The sequence below is a fragment of the Phalacrocorax carbo genome, chromosome 9 (assembly GCF_963921805.1).
Source record: "Phalacrocorax carbo chromosome 9, bPhaCar2.1, whole genome shotgun sequence".
NCBI lineage: Eukaryota > Metazoa > Chordata > Aves > Suliformes > Phalacrocoracidae > Phalacrocorax > Phalacrocorax carbo.
In genome coordinates, this window is record NC_087521.1 from 14649411 (window position 1) to 14668622 (window position 19212).

Genomic DNA, 19212 nt, shown 5'->3' on the forward strand with positions numbered 1-19212 from the left:
ATAAATATCACTGTTTTCAGGTACAAAGGTACAAATGGTAAGAAACACAGGCCTAACTCGCAGAGACTTCTGATACTAAAGATATCTTCATCCAAACAGTGAATCCTTAGTGTTAGCTAATTGCAATGGAGCTATTTAGCCTTTTGCAAGGAAAGGGTCTTTGGCCCATTTTCCAGGTGATGTGCTCTGGAGAAACCTTCTATCTAAGCAGTAAGGAAGCAGCTCCTGGTTTACATTAGGAATAGTAATGAAAGAAAGTAGCTGTAGAAGGTCTTCTCAGCTCATCCTGCCACCCCTTGCAGTTACAGACTGTGCTTTCACTTTACTGCTGTCCTCCAGATTCCTCATCAAGTTGCTGAACTGGCAGGTGACTGGATTTACAGCTGTTTAGGCATATTCATCTTCAAACCCTAAGGCAAGGCAAAACCTCTTTTGAGTCAGGAATGCAGCCATACCTAAATAAGGCAAATATCAGTAGAAGCCAATAACAGGGCTGAGAGTCCCAGATGATGATTACCAGAAGTCTCATAGCCCTGCTACTGTGCATGAGGAATCCCAAGCAGTTTTTTTTAATTATTCCTGAATTCCCCAGCTGCTGCTGTTTTGAGCACAAAGATCAGGCTACACCTGCACCTTACTGCCAGGAAAAACATCCTCAGCTTTGGATTTGTAGTGTTGTACTAGTTTAGAGGAAAATAGCTATTTTCTTCTTTTCTAAAAACTGATGTAAGAGGGAGAAAACAGCTTCATGAATTAATGATTGAAATTTCTTTTTTGTTGCTTCGGGCAAGGTTCACAATTAAGGAAACGAACAAAAAACCTTATTCTTTTTCTTTGAACATAGTGTGGAGAGTATGGTGGTACTGGTGTCACAGAACAGGCAGATGTGCTCGCTTGGCTGCCATGTGGGATCCGCACAGATCTAGCTGGCCTACATCTGGTCTGGGAGCTGGTCGTTTCTGCCTGGCACCCTACTGCATGCCATTGCAGAGCCTTCGTGCTTCCGGAACCTGGAGATCTAATAATGCCGTGGTAGTTGTCCGCCCCCTCAGTGGCCTGGTCTTTGTTGTCCTTTGAAACAGAAATCTAGCAGCCAGGATAAGGGCTAAACTCTGTTTTCAGTTTGAAACATTGATCCCTTCACCTGGAGCAGTCAGTGACTCAGCCTGAGGGTAAGCCCTGGTACACATGGTTATTTTCATACCATCACAAGAAAATTGTAGAACTTCCCTGCAGACATCAGTAACACAACGTTGGTTTTAGTTTCTGACTGTGATGAATGTTGCTGAGGACCAGCCGTGTTTCCCTTTCCAGAACACTTACAGTTTAGCCCATAAGAAATTCCCTTCTTGTTCCAGCTGTAACAACTCTCTTGATCTCGCTTGCTCACAGTGAGACTTGGGAGTCTCTCTCGCTCTTGCTCTCGCTATCCATCAGGTCATGGAGGGAAGTTCCCCAGCATGTACTTCAGAGCTCCCTTTACCCCACCCAACTCCTATAAGGGATATAGCCACCACTGTATGGTGATCGTACCAATTGCTCCAGGGCTGTTTGCTCCCACTTTTCTGTTGCGGTTGACGACACATGACAAACCTAATCGCACAAAACCAAACCCAGATTTTCTCAAGAGAAGTTCTGCTTGAAAACAGACTCTCTCTGGCTGTGCTGCTCCTGATTGGTGTGTCCCTGCTCATTGTGGCTCTTTATTTATAGACTCTTACTCTTTCCCCTCTTTCATTTTTTAAGAACTGCATTTAGTTTCAGTTGCTGAAATAATTTTCCTACGTCTGTCTAAGTAAACCTAAAATTGGTCCAGCTAAGCAGCAAACTGTGCTATATTTCTCCACCATTCTGTATAATCTCTCTTGCTGGGCCATATCTCTGTAATAAATGAAACTGTCCCTGCTGGTCAAAGATTTAGTTGTCCAGGGTATCCAGTAGCATGTTGCTATTATTCCTGGCCTTGATTTCCTGAGAGAAGGCCAGCGTGGCCCAAGGTACATAACAGCACTGATACGATAGTTCTCACCCATGTCAGACATCACAGTAGTGGATGCTCACAAGGCTGTAAGTAGGCATTTATAAATGAAAGACCCTCTTATGGATCATATCCTGAGATATGCTGAGCATTAGTGTATTAAATGAGAGAAGCAATGCTCAGAAGCCCTCTAGCTCAGACTCTCCTACCTCAACTTGTTTTCTTTGTGCAGACTCCTCAGTTACCATTTATTAAATTCCACAAACATAACTTTATTTTTCTTTCCATGTACCCCTCTTCGTCCCTCCCTTGCCTGTAACCTCTGAAGGAAGCAGGGCCTGCAAAGGTTCCCAGATCTGCCACTTCACTGCCCATTTCATCTTCTCCCTGAACGTTACGAGCATCCCATTCAGTCTTAGCGTTCAGACAGCAAGACGAGATTGGGCTCTGAGGAACTGGCAGGGCTGGGGACCCTTGAAAGAAATCCCCATTCCCCCTGCCAAGGAAAAAAAAAAAAGTATTCCCAAACCTCCAGAACTAGCTGAAATCTGGGCTGGGCGTTCGTGCGGTTAGTTGTTTGCAAGTGGCCATTTTATGATAGGACACAACTGGGCAGTATATTAACCCTTTCCTCACCTGAATGGACAGTGTCAAGTGTGTCTGTGCACATATTGAAAAGTGTTCTGGGCTGCACTGGGGGAATGAGAAGAGGGTCTGTCTTTGGGAGAGCTGGAAAGGGTTAAATATTGCACCAACAAATCTCATAGGCTGATTTTGCAGGTATTCTGTGTTGGACAGATGGTGTATTTATGCAATAACAATACGAATTAATTCAAAAGAAACCAAGTGTAAAGGTTGACTTTGAGCTTCAAGCTTCTTAGAGAAATTGCTAAAGGTCTTTAAAAAGTCAAATGAGACTGGAGTATGACTTGCATTTTGAGGGAGATTTTTTTGTGCCTTAATTATACATTTTTTAAATTGTAATTCACATCAGTTCATGGTCTGGAGTAGAAGATACTCTTAGATGCAGAGGTTTCTATAAAAATAAAACAGTTTTCTGTGTCGACATGTGGATATATATGTATATTGGTATATCTCTATACATAGGTGTATATATATGTGTGTATATATATATTTATGTAACAGATATTTATGTAGAATATACTGTACATATACACCCACTCCCGAACTTTTACAGACTGTATATAAGTATAAAATGGCCACATCTCTTTGCGTGTGTCTGTCCCCGGAAGGGTGGACTGATTGTTTTTGGATGTCTGCAGCTGTTACCTTGAAGGATGCAATTTCATCTTTCATTTATTTTTCCCCATCTAGACTGTATCAGGATAAACTGTAACGCCAGTAAGTTTTCCCTCAAGTTTCATTTTGTTCTCTTTCTATATATATTAAAATAACTTTATTTTCTTTGCTGTTTTATAAGCTGTTTTTATTTTATTTTATTTTATTTTTTCTTTTGTTTTTTAAAAAAAATCTTCTGAAATTGAAGGGTTGGGTGGGATATGAAGCTGGAGGGGAGGAGGGAAGATGTTACAGTGATTGTACGTGAAAATTTTATATTAGGTTTCTCCAAGGAGGAGATGAACTGTTATTTCATAGCTTTGCAGAAGAGCACCTGAGCAACCTGATGAGCTGATATTATATTTCACTGGTAACCTGTTGTCTTTATGAAAACTTTTAAAGAACCACATAACAACAGGTACTGTATGCACTTCTCCACTACAAAAAAAGGCATGCATATTTAAAAAACAAAACAAACCCACCTCAAACTCTCACTTTATTTCACAATGGTGACAACTTAACCTGATATTTATTCAAAGTCATTTTTATTTGGGAATAGAAGAAGGAAAAATTAGATCTTAGATTTTGAGTATATTACTAGTTACATGATAACCTTTTATATAACATTTAAGTTTCTATAATAAATTCCAGCTGAATCTTTGCGTCACTGAAGATCCCTTTCAGTCTGTAGAAGTAGGGAAGAAGGCTTATAAAATCCCTGAGAAAAATAATAGTGAAAGATCCATATCCAATTCTAGACTGATTGAGCAAACAAAATCTTTTCTGTTCTACTTCAAAGAGCTGGTTGAAGTTGATGTAGGCCTCAAAGTAAAAAGCACTTCCCAAAGAATGGAGCTGTTTAGCTCTCAAGTGTGCTTTGAGGCTTATCTTATTTAAAACCAGATCCCTGAGCTGGCAGATCCTCTGTGTTAGATTTTATGTGGAAAGATTTATGGAAGGCTAAACATCGCTTCGGAAATGCTGTAAGGGATTAAAAGGCAAGGATGGTCCATGTGTTTTCTAGAGGCTGTGGTCTTTTCACTCACCAGTGAGCCCGATCCAAGCTAGCGGGAAGGTGGAAAGAATTGTCTTGCAGCTCCAAAAGCATACATAGGGCTTTAAAGTAGCAGGTCCAATTGTAGCAGCACCAAGAGAATCTTATTGTAAAGCAGTTTCCTAACAGCTTTGCCATAGTTTTGGACTAAGAGTAGGTTTGTAGTGTTAGACAGCAGAGGGCAGTTGTTTGGGTTTTTTACAATATTTGCAAAATTTAAAAGGTTCTCTGTGGTTGCAAATAGAAAAAAAAAAGTACACACATAGGCAAATAATAGATCAGGTTTCCCTCCTGGTCACTGCCAGCTGAATGAGATCCTACTTTGTAGGGAAGTGGAAGTAATTAGTTTCTTGGTCTCACGGAGCGGTCCCTGGGAGCCTGTAGCTGTGGAACAAGCCAAGGCATTGGCTGATGCGTGATTATTCCAGCTGTGAGCCCTGATATGCTGTAGGAGCTTGAGCAGGAATTCACAACATGGAGAACTGCAGCCTCCTTCAACCCTGTTGGAGGGCTATGTGAGATTAGTCCTGTACGACTCAAAGCTTGACAGCTCTCATTGAATTCCTTTTGCTCTTCAAAGTTTTAACACTGTATTTTGAGACAGAGTGGGTAATAGGAAAAAGTGTCTTGAATCTCTGCTAGCTGAGATTGCCAGCTTTTACCCAGCAGTGCTGAGGACATTTGCATAAATATAGGATCTTTTGCTCCCTAAGAGTTCATATGCTCTTGCTACTTAGCCACCTGTAGCTCTATCTAAACATTTGCACCATAGTTCTTGTTGGTGCGTGTCATCTGAGCATCTGTATCAGTTCCTCTGGTACTGGACAACAAGCTGATGTTGCTGTCATCGTCATCAACTGTTGATGACAGCTGGCTGTTAAAGGCTTAGCTATGGAAGACTCTCTTCAGGTGGGAAATCAGCTTTTGTAGCAAAGAGCAAGGGTATGGGTTTCATGCAAATCAAAATCTAGCAGTAATTGGGAGAAACACTCAAAAAAGAGAAAGAGGGAAAAGTGAATCCTATAAACAGAGCAGTGGGAAGACAGTCTGAGTCCAGCACGTTTTTTAGTTTCCCCATAAGCATCAAAACATCTTGAATCATTTTGCTTCCATGCATTTTTAATAGTTGAGCCTGTCACATTTTTGAATACAGTTTTCCTCTGAAGGTTTGTAGTATTTATTTAGTTAGTTTAAAATGCTTTTGATTTTCCTAATTTTTTTTTATGATACTTTGCTGAAAATGAATAACCCTACTCCTAGTGCCTCTAACACCTTTTTTTGTTGCTGCCTGTTGCAATGACTCAGGTCATCTGTCCTGCTTTCTAGAAGGGAGCCTGCTGGGAACTGATTGATGAAAAACTGTATACTCTTGCATGAACTAAGTATGGTTAGGCAGGAATAGACCAAATATCACTGTAACCATTCTTGCAGGCACACTGACCTTTACTTGTGCAGAAGGAGATACAGATAGGTCTGCCAGAGTCTGCTGAAATGAGCAGAAGTGTTTTAAATTAACTTAAATGGGATTCCCAATCAGTTGAAGAGTTTCAGGTCAAGCAGTCACCATTGCTAACTGAATGGAAAGGACCTGGTTCGTGGTTTTAAAGGTAAACAGAGCTGTGGTTTTGGGGTCTTGTGGAACGTGTAGGTTAAAGAGTCTACCACCGCAAGCACTGAAGCTCATGCTATTTGAGAGGAGTCTAGTATATTGTCCCAGGTAAGCATTTAATTTTCAATATAATTGCTCTTAATTATCTTTGAAAGCATTCAGGGCTTTTTGCTTGCATATCTTTGGGTTGGCATATATCAGATGCAAAATACTATTTTCCATCACATCATTTCTTCTTACCCTCTCTCTGTTTCTCATCACTGCCATATCCCACAATTCTGAAATGGAAGACTGACATAGTTTCCTAGAAGAGGAACTTTTTTTTACTTTCTCTGTATTTATTTTAATACTCATCTCATCCTCTCCTTTTACTCTTGAAGATACCTAAACTGATCTTACCTGTTTCTGCACACTGACAGAGTTTGAGAAGGACCCAACAGTGCTGTTGCTTACACAGATGTAACTGGGTAGTAACTCCTTTTCCTCTTAGTGTAAAATCAGCACAACCAAAAGCAGGATCAGGATCCCAAAATATACTGTGTGAAGGTGCATTGAATGGTTCCTCAACATAACACAGACATAACGGATAGCACAATTTTGGTGGCTGGATTTATGGGGAGAATAGGTATAGTCTAAATACACTTACATTTTTACATATGCATATTTTGGATTTTTAAATAGGATTTCCTACAGAAGAGTAGCTCTTTGGTCCATTTCCTGTCAACTGTTTCTTGAAATACATAGTTCACTTTAAAGAAAGTTAAAGTTGTGATGGTTTTATAGTTTGTGTCATAATATCTGGTGCTCTGATTTTTCTTCATTTTTTCAAATATATCAAGACCTTAATTTCCTTATTCCCTTTTCAGTGACCCCACTTCATATCAGTCCAGATGGGGATAGTTTTCAGCGTTCTACCCAATATTAAGTGTGGAGAAAAGGGCTCTGTGTGCTACAGACTTACTAGCTTTTGGAGGTGTCTCCACTTTGTGTTCTTTCTAGGATACTGCTTGTATTATTTTTCTTGGCCTAGTTCCCTCTTCTTCTCCCAAACCGTTTATGTGGTGTGTCAACAGTCACAGTCACATAGTTTGACACTACCTTTATAGGAGGTTTGATCTTCCAAAAGTAGCTGCCTTTGGGACACTGCATACTTCTGTCTTATCGCTTGTTGTTTCATAATGAGGCCTTCTCACTAAAGCATGTCAGATGAGCTGTTACCTGCTTTCACATCACTTGTGAAGGCTCAGCAAATCCTGGTCCTCTTCTCTTTCCGGTTGCTAAAATCACAAGTGGAAGAGGATGAAAAATCACAGTCCAATAACTACTAGTTGATCCTGTGTCTCTATGAGGCCCCACAGTTAGCATGTTGTTTCAGCTCCAGTTAATTTTGGACTGGTCTTTGATAATAGACAGCTAGAATGAGAGATTGGTTCTCCTTTCTCAGTTGCTGTGCTTTCTGTATTTAGTGCCTTAATAAAGTGCAACCTTAAAGTTTCATTTTAGTAAGTACCACTGTAACAACATAAAATACAAACATATGATGTGTAACTCTCTGGGAGAGGTTTAAGGTTTTCTTTTCTCCATATCATCGTAAGTAAATAAGAAGCTGTGCTAACTCTAATCTAATCAAAATGTTGTAAAACCAAGTGCACTTATCTGATTCCTAGTGATGTTGCTGTCATTTTAATAAAAGCTTAATAGTACTCTAACATGAAAACATTATTTGGAAAACGAAGAGGTATGATTAAACAATACACATCATATCTGTGACTCTACTATCTCCTAACTCCATATAAACATAATCAGGATGAAACTAATGCTTATGCAGCCTGAAAAGTGATGAGTCATTAGTATGTCATATTGTAGGGGTGAAAGCAAAGCTGGTGTCTCTGGCATCTGTACAGCCTAGCTGAGAACAGTCTCACCTTTGAGCAGCCTCAGACTCAGGGCACTGGTCTGGCCTCGTGCTGCTGCAGAAGAACATGAGGGAGCAAGCCTGTCTTTGGAAGACTTTTCCTTCCATCAGGTGATGAAACAGCAGTCCTCCCAGACGTTTTGTCAGTTAATAGTAAACTAAGAATTCGGTTAGAGGAAAACGTACCATGCTGGATCCAACAGCCCAAGAGAGATGCGACTACTGCCACTCCCTGTTCCCAGGTTCCCTGCCACTCGCAGTAGTGAGATTGAAGATGTATTCCTAGCAGGCACATTGCTAGTGATCACACACTTACTTGCAGACAGGCACTCATTCCAGTCTCTGGCAGCATGAACATACGGGCCTTCTCACCCATGGTCTGACTCCATTTGCTGCACTCACACCCCTGTACACTCTCATGCACACAGAATAGAGACCCCTCACCCAGGAAGGAGTTAGAAAGGAATTTAATGAGAAGACAGGACAGACTGCGCTGATCAGGTGTAGGGCACAGCCAGACAAGCATACTGATCAGCAACTGTTTACACATGACCATTTTATCCCCTTACCCCTCTGTTTTCCCCACTCTTGCACCTCCCAAAATCACCTAAACTCCTCCCTTTTTGTGCCTTTCATTTCTCCCCTAAACATCCCATATTAAGTCTGCCTGATTGCAAACTACTTTTCCGCTGCATGACATATGTCCCACCATAGGCAGCAACCCCTTAGTCCAAAAGGTGATCTCAGGAGCTGCTCCAGATGACTTACAGTGATGAGTTTCACGTTTGGACACTGGGGCTAATGGCTCTGCTGGGACAGCCCTGGGAGAGGCCCGGACAAGGTGTTCATTCCCCAGGAGTTCTTGATTTGTGTTCCCACCTGCCACAGTATCCTGGTGCTCCTCTGGGCTTGTGCAGATGGGACCCTGATGGGCTGATGGCCCCTGTGATGGGCCTGGATGTAATCCAGGAAGATATTATTTGGGCTCCCCATCCTGCTGTTGTTTCTCTGAGCTCCTTTATGGGTGTGTAGATGACATCATACAACCCAACAAATTCCTCTTCCCTGTGGCAGCTACTACAAAGTGAGGTATTTGGTCTCAGACTTGCTTGATTCAAGTTCACTTCAAGTCCCCAGTGGGGAAGAAACCCTCTTGACTTAAGCTTTGAACGCAGAGGTTGCTTGGTACCCCTACAAAGTGAAAGAGTGCTCCTGAGCTTGTTTTAAAAAGGTAGCAACAAAGCCCATGCAGTTACAGGTTGCAAGGGAGAGGACGAGACACTTTGGGGCTGGGTTTCAGAAGGACATCTTCCATCTAGGTGAGAGGCAAAAGGTGAATCACATATGAGAAGCTGCTCTGCTTCGCTGCTGTCTAAACAATATGTCTTCTGTAGATTAGATTCTGTAATTAGTTGCCAGAACATCCACTTTCTTCTTTTATTCAAAGAAATTTGGCACAAAACTGGAACCTCATGCTTTACTGTCTAGGAAGAAGCAAGTATTTTATGAGTGATTAATTTTGTCTGAGAACAACACAGAGAGAGCATCTCTAATGAGACTTTGAATAGTTAAAAAGAAAAATAAAAGCAAACACTAATCAGCACAAGCATGGCTTTCTATGTTGTATGCTATCTTATCAGTAAATTTAAGGCCAAATCAGTGAGCCTTAAGGCTCAGCGGATACCAGATAAGAAGTGACCAGTAAAGAGGCTCTAGTGATTTGCATTATTGGGTGCAGAACTCTAGCTGTAATGAGCAAAAGCTTTTTGCAGTGTCTTTAATCCTCCTCATCCAGACAGTGTCATGAAGATTAAGGTTTTGCTGTGGCATAATTAATTAATTTCTGTAATCCTAAACTGCGTTTTGTGATATCGCAAGGTCCCTGCATCCCAGCCTATTTCAGGGGCTGTAAATCTGGGCTACAAATCCAAATCCATGTCTACTAGACTTCAGCTAGCCCCAGCTCTTAGTTAGCAGCAGTTACCCTTCATCTTCCAGCTAATGCTGTGGCATCTTTTGAAAGTCTGTAGTCTGACTCTTCAGTTCTAGTGCTCAGGAAGGGACTTCAGCAGGTCTTCCAATTTGAAGAGATAGCGCTGTTGAGAACAGAGCTTGGCAGAACGCATTCTGCATTATTTTTAACGAAACTGCTGTGGTGGAACCTAATGGGAAAGAAAACTAACCTTAGAAACTTAGCAATCACCTGTCAGGAATCAATGACCCACTTTTGGAAAACAGCTATGCCAGTTTACTGGCTGTCGTTCCCCGCCCAGCAGCATTTCTTGACTCCTCGCCACTTCTTGAAAGGTTGTCTTTGTGCTGTATGTTTTTATATATAGATTTTTCAGTTCCTGTAGCCTCTGACACTGTCCATGGGATTATAACTAAAAATGAGAACTGTTGTGAAGGGAGCTGAGTCAAAACAACCGTATCAATCACCCTGTCAGTCACTAAGCTAGATACCTATTACTTAATGTTAGAAATTCCAATTAAATTTGGGGATTCTATAAGAAAGATTATGGAATATGAAAAGGTTGGGATGGGGTTTTTGGTTTTGGTTTTGGTTTGGTTTTTTTTTCCCCAGAGGAGAAAGATGCTGTGGGTGAACATTGGAATAACCTAGGAAGAAGTTTGTGGGTAGGATAACTTTTGAAGTCATGTGATGCTGGGTTTTGTTTTAATGATACATTGAATTAACTAGCTGCTGGTCAGCAATGCTTCTCTCTTATCCACCAGTTGTTATAATACAAGCTTCCCCTGTTTGGGGAAAACAGGATGTCTTGCTTCCTTTCCTGTTGCAATGTTTGCAGGATCTCAGCCAGGATACTTGGGGGGGGAAATGCTTTGACAGAAAAACTTGTGTGCTTCTCAGCTTGCTATTTGGCCACTTTCTTTGTATAAATTTTGTTCCTTTCAGATCAGCTGTCTTCACTTTTGGCTTAATCCCTGTAGGTGGCTAAGCACCACACAGCTGCTCACTCACTCTCCCCCAGCCTGTGCATTATCAAGGCTGTTTTGCTCACAAATCCGAAACGTAGCACCATGCAGGCTGCTATGAAGAAAATTAGCTCCCTCCCAGCCAGACCCAGTACAGTCAGGAAGCAATTATAGCTTTCAAAGTTCGTGGATATTATGCTACAGGGCTTAAAAAGGAGACGTTTTTGCTGCCTTACAGTGAAAGCGAGGGCCAAAAGTAAACTGAAACAGTGTCGCCTGTGGTGTCCAGGCATCAAGCATTTGGTCATTTCTTTTTCCATTTCATTGATTTTTCTTTTTATACACAAGTCACTGAGTTTGAGGAAACTTGCTGTGTAAGTGGTAATATCAGGGAGCTGTGTAGCGGTACTAAATGTGTTATCATAGAATCATAGAATACCCTGCATTGGAAGAGACCCACGAGGATCATCAAGTCCAACTCCCGTCCCTGCACAGGACAACCCAAGATTCACTCCATGTCTTGGCACCCTGACTACCGCCCTGGGGAGCCTGTTCCAGTGCTCCACCACCCTCTAGGTGAAGAACCTTTTCCTAATAACCAACCTAAACCTCCCCTGGCACATCTTCCTGCCATTCCCTCGGGTCCTGTCATTGGTCACCAGAGAGACAAATTGTTGCCCCTCCTTCTCCCCTTGTGAGGAGGCTGCAGACAGTGATGAGGTCTGCCCTCAGCATCCTCTTGTCCAGACTGAGCAAACCAAGTGACTTTAGCCACTCTTCAGATGGCTTCCCCTTTAAACCCTTCACCAACTTCCTGGCCCTCCTCTGGACACTCTCTAGTAGCTTTGTATCCCTAATGTACTGTGGTGCCCAAAACTGCACACAGTACTCGAGGTGAGAGTACTCATCTTGTTGTTTCCAGGATTAAGACATTTCAGGCTGTTGATTATCTTCAGATCAAACAATGACTGCATTAGGACTTAAATACTGGATACTGTTTCCATGAATGAATAGTGAAAGGGTTGATAATGACAGAGAAAAGTTGCCTCTCCACAGCTGGGAGGCATGCTTAATAGCCCTCATTCCATCCACCTGTTTCAGTAATGACTGCTACAGTCCTTCTGCCACCATGACCTACCACATCACCTGTATTTTGCAGTGCAAGGCTGGTTTGTCTGGCAAAAGGCACTGCTGCTAGAAAATTTCTCTCAGGGAGCAAAGAACTGCAATTGCACACAGGTGCTTGAGGAGCAGATAGAAGTTTACCTTAAAAACATCCTTTGGTGCTTCTGTGCTTGAACATTGGCATCTCTGAACCGAGCTGGGGAAAGGTCAGTTGCAGGTTTGTGGTCTGCCTCTGAAAGAAGCACCTTAGAAATATTTCCTGTTTGTGCAGGGACAGAATGAATCAGAGAGAACAAGATTCCTTCTCCCAGAGAGAGACTCGCTTGGTCGAGCTGGTGCACACTGGTGTATGATGCATATGGCAAGCTTGCATTGCTGCTGCTTCTCTGGAAACTTGCCCTTAGCAAATCTCTCAGCAGTGATGTCTTCTTTTCTAATTATCTTGTACTCCTGTCAAGAAAAGCTGATTCTTGAGGTTTCAGGGCCAAGGAGACAGTGGTTGACTTCTTGCTTCTCTTGTGCAAAGGGAATACAACGTATAGGAAGATTTGATACCACAAGGAACCTGGCCAAGATGCCACAGATGTGTTTGATCAGTGGTGAAGATTTTTTTATATCATCATAAACCATTTTCTACCTAATAGGAAATGTTATATGCTGAACATCTTCATTCTGAATGTGAAAAGCTAGAAAGCCTGAGAGAAGTTCTCAAGTAATTTTCCCCATTAAATATCTTTTTGATTTGTGTCACTTCAGTGGTTGCTATATTAAACAGTCATGTGTGCACACTTCATTATGGAAAAACAGCTTTTTCCTCTTGGTCGGTTTCACAATATCCAGGCCTGATTATGAATTGGAGGTCAAATCACCAGGTAGAGTTTTAATCATCCCAGGATATCTTATTAATTTTGTTTGCTCCTGTATTGGAAGTAAAGAATCACCAGCAAGCTTGAAACAAAACAGGGAAGTTATTACACTAATTAACTCTTAATGCAGGAGTAGGTTCAGGTAAGGGTTTAATTGTGTATTAAGAAACTGTTAGCATGCTGATGTCATTTGAATTAGTGTGTTTTCTGTTCCCCTTTTTTTGTAGGGCAATCTTATTTGAAATTATTCAGTCCACTGTTTTGAATTGATAGGGAAAAGAAGGAATGTAGCTGGTATTGCTTTTGACTCATATCAGCATCTTTCAGGTAGGAAGTTGTTTCCACCTTCACCAAGCCGTTAGCATCTTTGGATCTGCCCAGTGAAAAACGTTCTTACAACATTCAAACATTTAAACAAAGTTGTGGTCTTCCATTTAGCACAGTGCTTCTCTTCAGTTCTTGGAGTTTAGCTTTTAGCTTTGAGAGGAGGGACAGTATTTGCCAAACTGCTCTGCTGCGTGCAATACTGCAAACCTTTCTGACCGGAGTTGGGGAAAGATGTCATACGTTTGATATTTCATTGTCCCCAAGCCCAAGTCCTTTTGCATGTATGTGAGCAGTTCTAGATTTGAATGGATTCACTCCACTCCTGTTGGCATATGCAGTCAAAGATGTGTGCATCTTGTAGAGTTTATGACGGCACAGGGTCTAATTTGAATAAAGTGGGCTTGCACATTCGGTGCAACAGAAGAAATGTCAGGAGCAAACACTGCTGGAATTTCATAATTCATTTTTACAGGCAGAAATAATAATGAACTGTTGTAAATGCAAAGAGGCCCCTTGAAAGAGCTATAGAAGTATGAGAAGTTTTTTTTCCTTGTAGGCTTGTAAGGTGAGTTTGCTCAGTAGGATAGTGAATGAAGCCAGGAGTTTATAGGGGCTGTTACAAATTAAATATCCATTGCTGCTAAAATGTAGCCAGTTCTACCATGGAAGATGGCATCAAATGTCATGTAACAGCTCTGACTGAACTTTAATAAAAGAAAGGAAAGGAAGAAGCGTATTTGTAGAAGACCACTGAGATTTTTGGATGTCAGCACAGTTGGCCAAATCATATAGTGGTAGTTACCATTATAGTGTAATAGTCATTGCATACACCCCAATTACATTGTTACCATAGCCTATTCTGCCACAGCCTCACGCTCTCACACAAAAATACTGATCATAGGCCTAGAATTGCCAAAATATTGATGCCACAAGTGTGGCTAATATCACTGCCATTTTCATGATGGGCAGAAAATTAGCCTTGTTTAGTTCCATGTTTTTTATACTAGAAAGAATAAAAGTTTGTTGCTTTCAATTTATTATATTACAATATTTTGCTGCTCAGGAAAATTTTAGTTTAAGGGAAACTCTCTTCCTAAATCATCATTGTCATCAAAAGCAGTGCCAATAAAATTGACCAGTTCTCATTTTAATAAAAATTTATAATATTTCTCTTACTGGTCACACTTTGATTTATTTCAAGTATACTAAAATGCAGCAGAGCAGATGGAGCAGAGTGAAAACTATATGAAAATGCAGGGTGGTTTTTTGGGTTGTGGGTTTTTGTTTTGGTTTTTTTTTTAGTTTGCATGGAGCTTATTTTCCTGAATGAACTGAAAAGGCTATCCAGATTTTTGCTGCAAGTGTGGTAGATTTCAAGGTTTCAGCTTGGCAGACTCACTCAGTGGTATTTTTTGCAGTTTCTCACTGGCCGGGTGACTCCTCCAGCAGCACAGCGGTATTTTACAGGGAATGCTGTATCCAGCAGGGCTGCATAGAATCATTTACGAGCCCATCTGTCTGCGTGCATAGGCTGGGGGTGTCAGCACCCAGTTCAAGCAAGCTTTACTTACCATGTACTGGTTACAGAGTGGGCTGAGCACCATCTCGTGGTGCAGCTGGAGATTTTCTAGTTTGTCCTCTCAGTTCATGTGCTGAGCAGCCTAAATACATCTCCAAAGAAATATGATAATTTTGTGTTTGTTGTGTTGTTTTCTGACCTGTGAAAGGGTTGGAAGTATCTTCAGGGTGCTTTGTGGAAAGTATTGAAGAGGAAGATTGCATTCATTGGCAGAGCTGTGTGAAAAAGGAGTTCAATGCAAACAGGTTCTTGGCAGTAGCGCTGGGCTACCATATCAGTTATGCTGTACAGAAAGGAAGTAGCTTGTGCAAAGTGTGGACTGTACCATAGGCCAGTGCTCATCATCACAGAAAACAGCTGTATGCTCTGCTTCCTTGAAGCTACTCTTCTTCATCTCAGATGAAAACAGCTGATGCTATGGAGCTGACCCTTTGAAGCTTAATGCTATGAACAATCCCAGAATGGAGACTGAGGGGACTCCTCAGCCTCTGCCAGGCTGTAGCAGCCACTACTGTTCTGTGTCTCTGACAGCTACAGCAAATCAGACCATCCTAACTTCAGTATTCCTTTTCAGGGCTGAAATCCACATAGTGTACTGTATTTAAAACATTTGTTTCTGCCACCTGCATCTGTTTGCAAAAGCATGGTTCAGGAACCCAGTGACAAAGCTAAGATCAGACTTGAAATAATAAGAAAAGTGTGCTTGTATAAAGCATGTCCCAAACATCCTTATTAAAATATATGGAATACCTATAGAAATGTTTAACACCTCCCAAGATCAGAAGTTTCACAGATTATGTATAGAACTGATGTCTCTTCTAGTAATTAGTGTGAATATGTGGATAATCCCCCAAAATAGGAACAGCTCAGAGTGGATGTGGGCAGCTGACAGGTAGGTAGGCTAAGAAGTTAGGGAAAATATTAAACCCAGCTATTGTAAAAAACATCTGTGATATTTGCATAGCTGATATTCAGTCACTCCTAACAAGTTAGGCATGAGTTCCAAAAAGGTTTTCCATGGTTAAGTACTGAAATGCCTTGATTTCAGGTAAAGTCCTTAAAAGCACATTCGCTCAAACTTGATTGTAACTGACTGTAGCAGCCATATGTGAATACAGAGGTTGTAAAAACTGAGGGCAGCACTTGGAAGACATGATGTTACTTTATAGCCAAACCCTAACTGAAGCTGCTGGAACATGCCTAAGGAATTTTGAACAGGAGTAGTTAAGCAACAGAGATGCAGCCCATTTTAAGCTCATATTGGCATTGTACCTGATGTTCATTTTATAACAAAAAAAATTACTTTAAATCTCTAAAAGGTCTTGTGCTTTGCTTTACTATGAATCCATTGTGATATTTTTTGAGCTCAGTCAAGGTAAACCTGAGAAATCAGTGTGTTTCACAACTGTACAAAGAGTGACTCAGGCAAGGGTGGTGTTTGAAAAGAGGACAGAGGAACCTGGGCTCTCAGATTTGTTGAGGGAGCCAAAGGGCTAGAGAATGTTTCCTACCAAATTGCAAAGTGTGAGTGTGGAGGGTGGGTTGTGGGCAGATGCTCCTCTGAATGGGTGCCAGCCACCTGCCTTGCTATGGGAAACAGAAGTGTAAAAGGTACTTCGCTGCTTCAGGTGAACTTTGATGAGGAAATATTTCTTCCTTATTTTGAGAGAGGTATTTTTCTGCTTTGCCCTTCCAGGCAGCTCCTTTTGTCCAGTTTACTCAAAAAGAGTTAACATACAAATCTATTCCTCTTCCTTGCACCTCTTTTATAGTTTCAAATGTTGTCAATTATTTTGGAGTTATAAGGGGAAAAGAGCTCAGCTTTCTGTCATCTTGATTGCTGAAACTTTGGTTTTCAGCAGTCCGTTAGGAGGTTATTAAGATGCTTTTTCTACTTTAGCTCTAATTTGCAGAGGTACTGAGCCTAGTCAGTCCCTATCGAATTTCACAGGATTTCAGATGCTCAGCATTTGTGAAAAATCAAATCTTAAGGTCCTTGTCCCTAAAAGATTCACTGCCAAATGCTAAAGGAAAATTTTCGGAAGAGGTACTGTATCATGTTTGCCTGTTGTGAGGTAAATGAAGTAAATGTGAGTTCTAGAGACAGGTATGTCTTCATGTGCGCAGGTGGGCAGGGTTATTGCCGGTCTTGGCAATCACATATGCGTCATGCAGTGTGCCTCATGGATCAGGTTTTCCCATGGGATTTAATTGCCATGATCTGAAAAATTTATTAGTCTGAGAAATCTGAGTTACTTTGCTTTGAATGCAAAAAGGTGTGTTTTAACTTGTCACAGATTTACCTCTGGGGATCTGCATCATGTTTAGACTCAGTGGCCAAACATAAACATGTTTTCATATGTTTTCTGCTTTCACATTTTCTGATTGGGCCAGAAATGTGAAAGAAACATCACTTTCCTGAGAGCTTTGGGAGTACAGAAGAACTTAGAGATACTTCTAGAACTATAGATATTTAAAGAACTGCAGTTATGATAAACTAAAGGAGGGATGTATAGTAAAATATTTTAACCCACTTCCTGGTTTTGTGGGAGAACGGTAGCTTCATGTGCAACTGGGCAAGGTAATGCATTGCTTTATTTTGACATCTCTTTTTTTGGTCACAGCACTGAAAGGGTATTTGATCCTGTTTCATAGTGGGATAAGATCTGAGCCTAAAGTGAAATATTTTTGTCTTTGGAGTATTCTTCTTATGCTGATGATTTAATTCTTACAAGACTGCAATAGTTGTGGCATTACTATCCCCATGAAGGACAGAGTGTGAAGTAATTTTATGCAGAACCAGGAGCAGTGGCATTATGGGCTTTCAGCCCTGCCCTAACACAGCACCATTATCTGAGCATTTCTGACAGCGAGGGAAAGCTTCGTTGCAGCTATTCAGCCCTGGTGCCACTCTGCAATTTTTAGCAGAGAGGGAAGTATGAGCAAAGAGAAAGATTATGCATTCATACTCACTGTGTTACCTTACTTCACTAATAGTATATGGAGGGATCCAACTTCTAGTTGTGTAAGAAGGGTCTGTGTGTGAATCTATTGCAAGTGCACTTTTTGGAAATTTGCAGGCTGCATCCTGATTGAAAGGGAAGTGCTTAGCTGCTTTTCAGACTATAATTGGTCAGTTAGGGATAAAACAATATCCATGAACTGTGAACACTATTAATTGTACCAGTACTGAAAAAAAAACCTCACATTGTGCCTCAGGTGACAGTAGTTCCAGATCTTCTGCTTCCAGGTAGCAGTAGGTCTTCTGAAACTGCAGTAGGTCCAGTGTAAAACCTGGACAGAACTTGCAAGGGCAGAGGAGAAGAAAATCTGGGAAGAGATTTCCCAAGGGCATTGAGACCACAACTCAAGATCAGCCTTTTCTGAAGAAAATGATCTGAAGTACTAACAAACTCACTAGTGTACAACTTCCACAGCTACAAATACAGAGGTGAAGCGAACCCAAACCCTACTTCCTAAGTATCAATGACTGCAGGGAGGTTTGAGTCAGTTCTTAGTGTTGCTGAGTGAGGCAAATCTCACAACGGGAAATCGGGGTGATTAGAGTGTTGTACATTGTTCTGCTTGCTGTTAGTTTGAGAATACTGTAAGTGAAGAGGCCATAAGGAGTCATCGTGCCGTGGCAGTACGGCTCAGTGGGAACTGTTACTCTATAGAGACAGTTGATTCTAAATCTGTTTAGTCACCAGTCCGCTGTTCCTCTTTGTTTGGCCCACACTTCAAACTTGCTTTTTTCCCAAGTTCTGAGATTTCTGTCTATAGCTTCTAGGATCTCCACAGTGGCTAGAGGTGGATATCCCAGATAGGGCTCCCCAGTCCTACCTTTCTTCCACAGCATTCCACTGTATCCAGCTCTTATATGTTCACAGGCAAGAGAGACCAGAATATTTTCATTTGAAAGGATGAGGCAGTTTGGGTAGGTGAACCAATTCACATCCAGAACCCAATTACTACCTGGCATCTATTCTAACATCAGAGAAATACCGGTAAGTTGATAGGGTATACAGGTAGTCCTGCCTAGCTTTGATAGAAATACCTTCTCGGTGCCCTCAGAGCAAAGGATATTACTTCTTCTGTTCTGATATTAAGTGCCTCTTTTTTGGACACAGAAAATCGTAGTTTCAGTTCTTGCTGATAAGAGTAGCATCCATGCACAAGCAGCCATATATTTTTACAGGACAGCTTGGAGACAGAATCTACTCTGAAGATGTTATTATCCAAATGAGTACAAGGATAAAAGGCATAGGGGGAGTGCCTGGGCATTCCCATCGAGTCTAATGATTAAAATTGGTCAGCATTTAGTCTGTTGAGACAAGTCTGTCTTTAGTCAGTAGAGAGGACTAAGCTCTTCTAGAGAATGGTTCAGAGCTGCAAGCTAAGTCAGCCTCCTCCGGTGGGCAATTCAGAGCCACCTGCACCTCCTGGCTGATCAGCAGGAACATTGCTGTGACATTTCTCATCGAGGCTTTGGATAGACTTGTCAAATCGACACCACCACAACA

General features: G+C 41.4%; 1 protein-coding gene across 2 annotated transcripts in view; it reads left to right on the forward strand.

The window, feature by feature from the left end:
* NRXN3 (neurexin 3) overlaps positions 1-19212 on the forward strand; it is a 971499-nt gene that overhangs the window by 311586 nt on the left and 640701 nt on the right. For both annotated transcript variants that reach the window (XR_010374442.1, XM_064460500.1), the window contains one exon: positions 3314-3340. Coding sequence is in view for 1 of the 2 variants with exons in the window: in XM_064460500.1 (XP_064316570.1) it covers positions 3314-3340 (27 nt within the window). In the remaining variant the exon portion in view is untranslated. The remainder of the gene's footprint in view (positions 1-3313; positions 3341-19212) is intronic.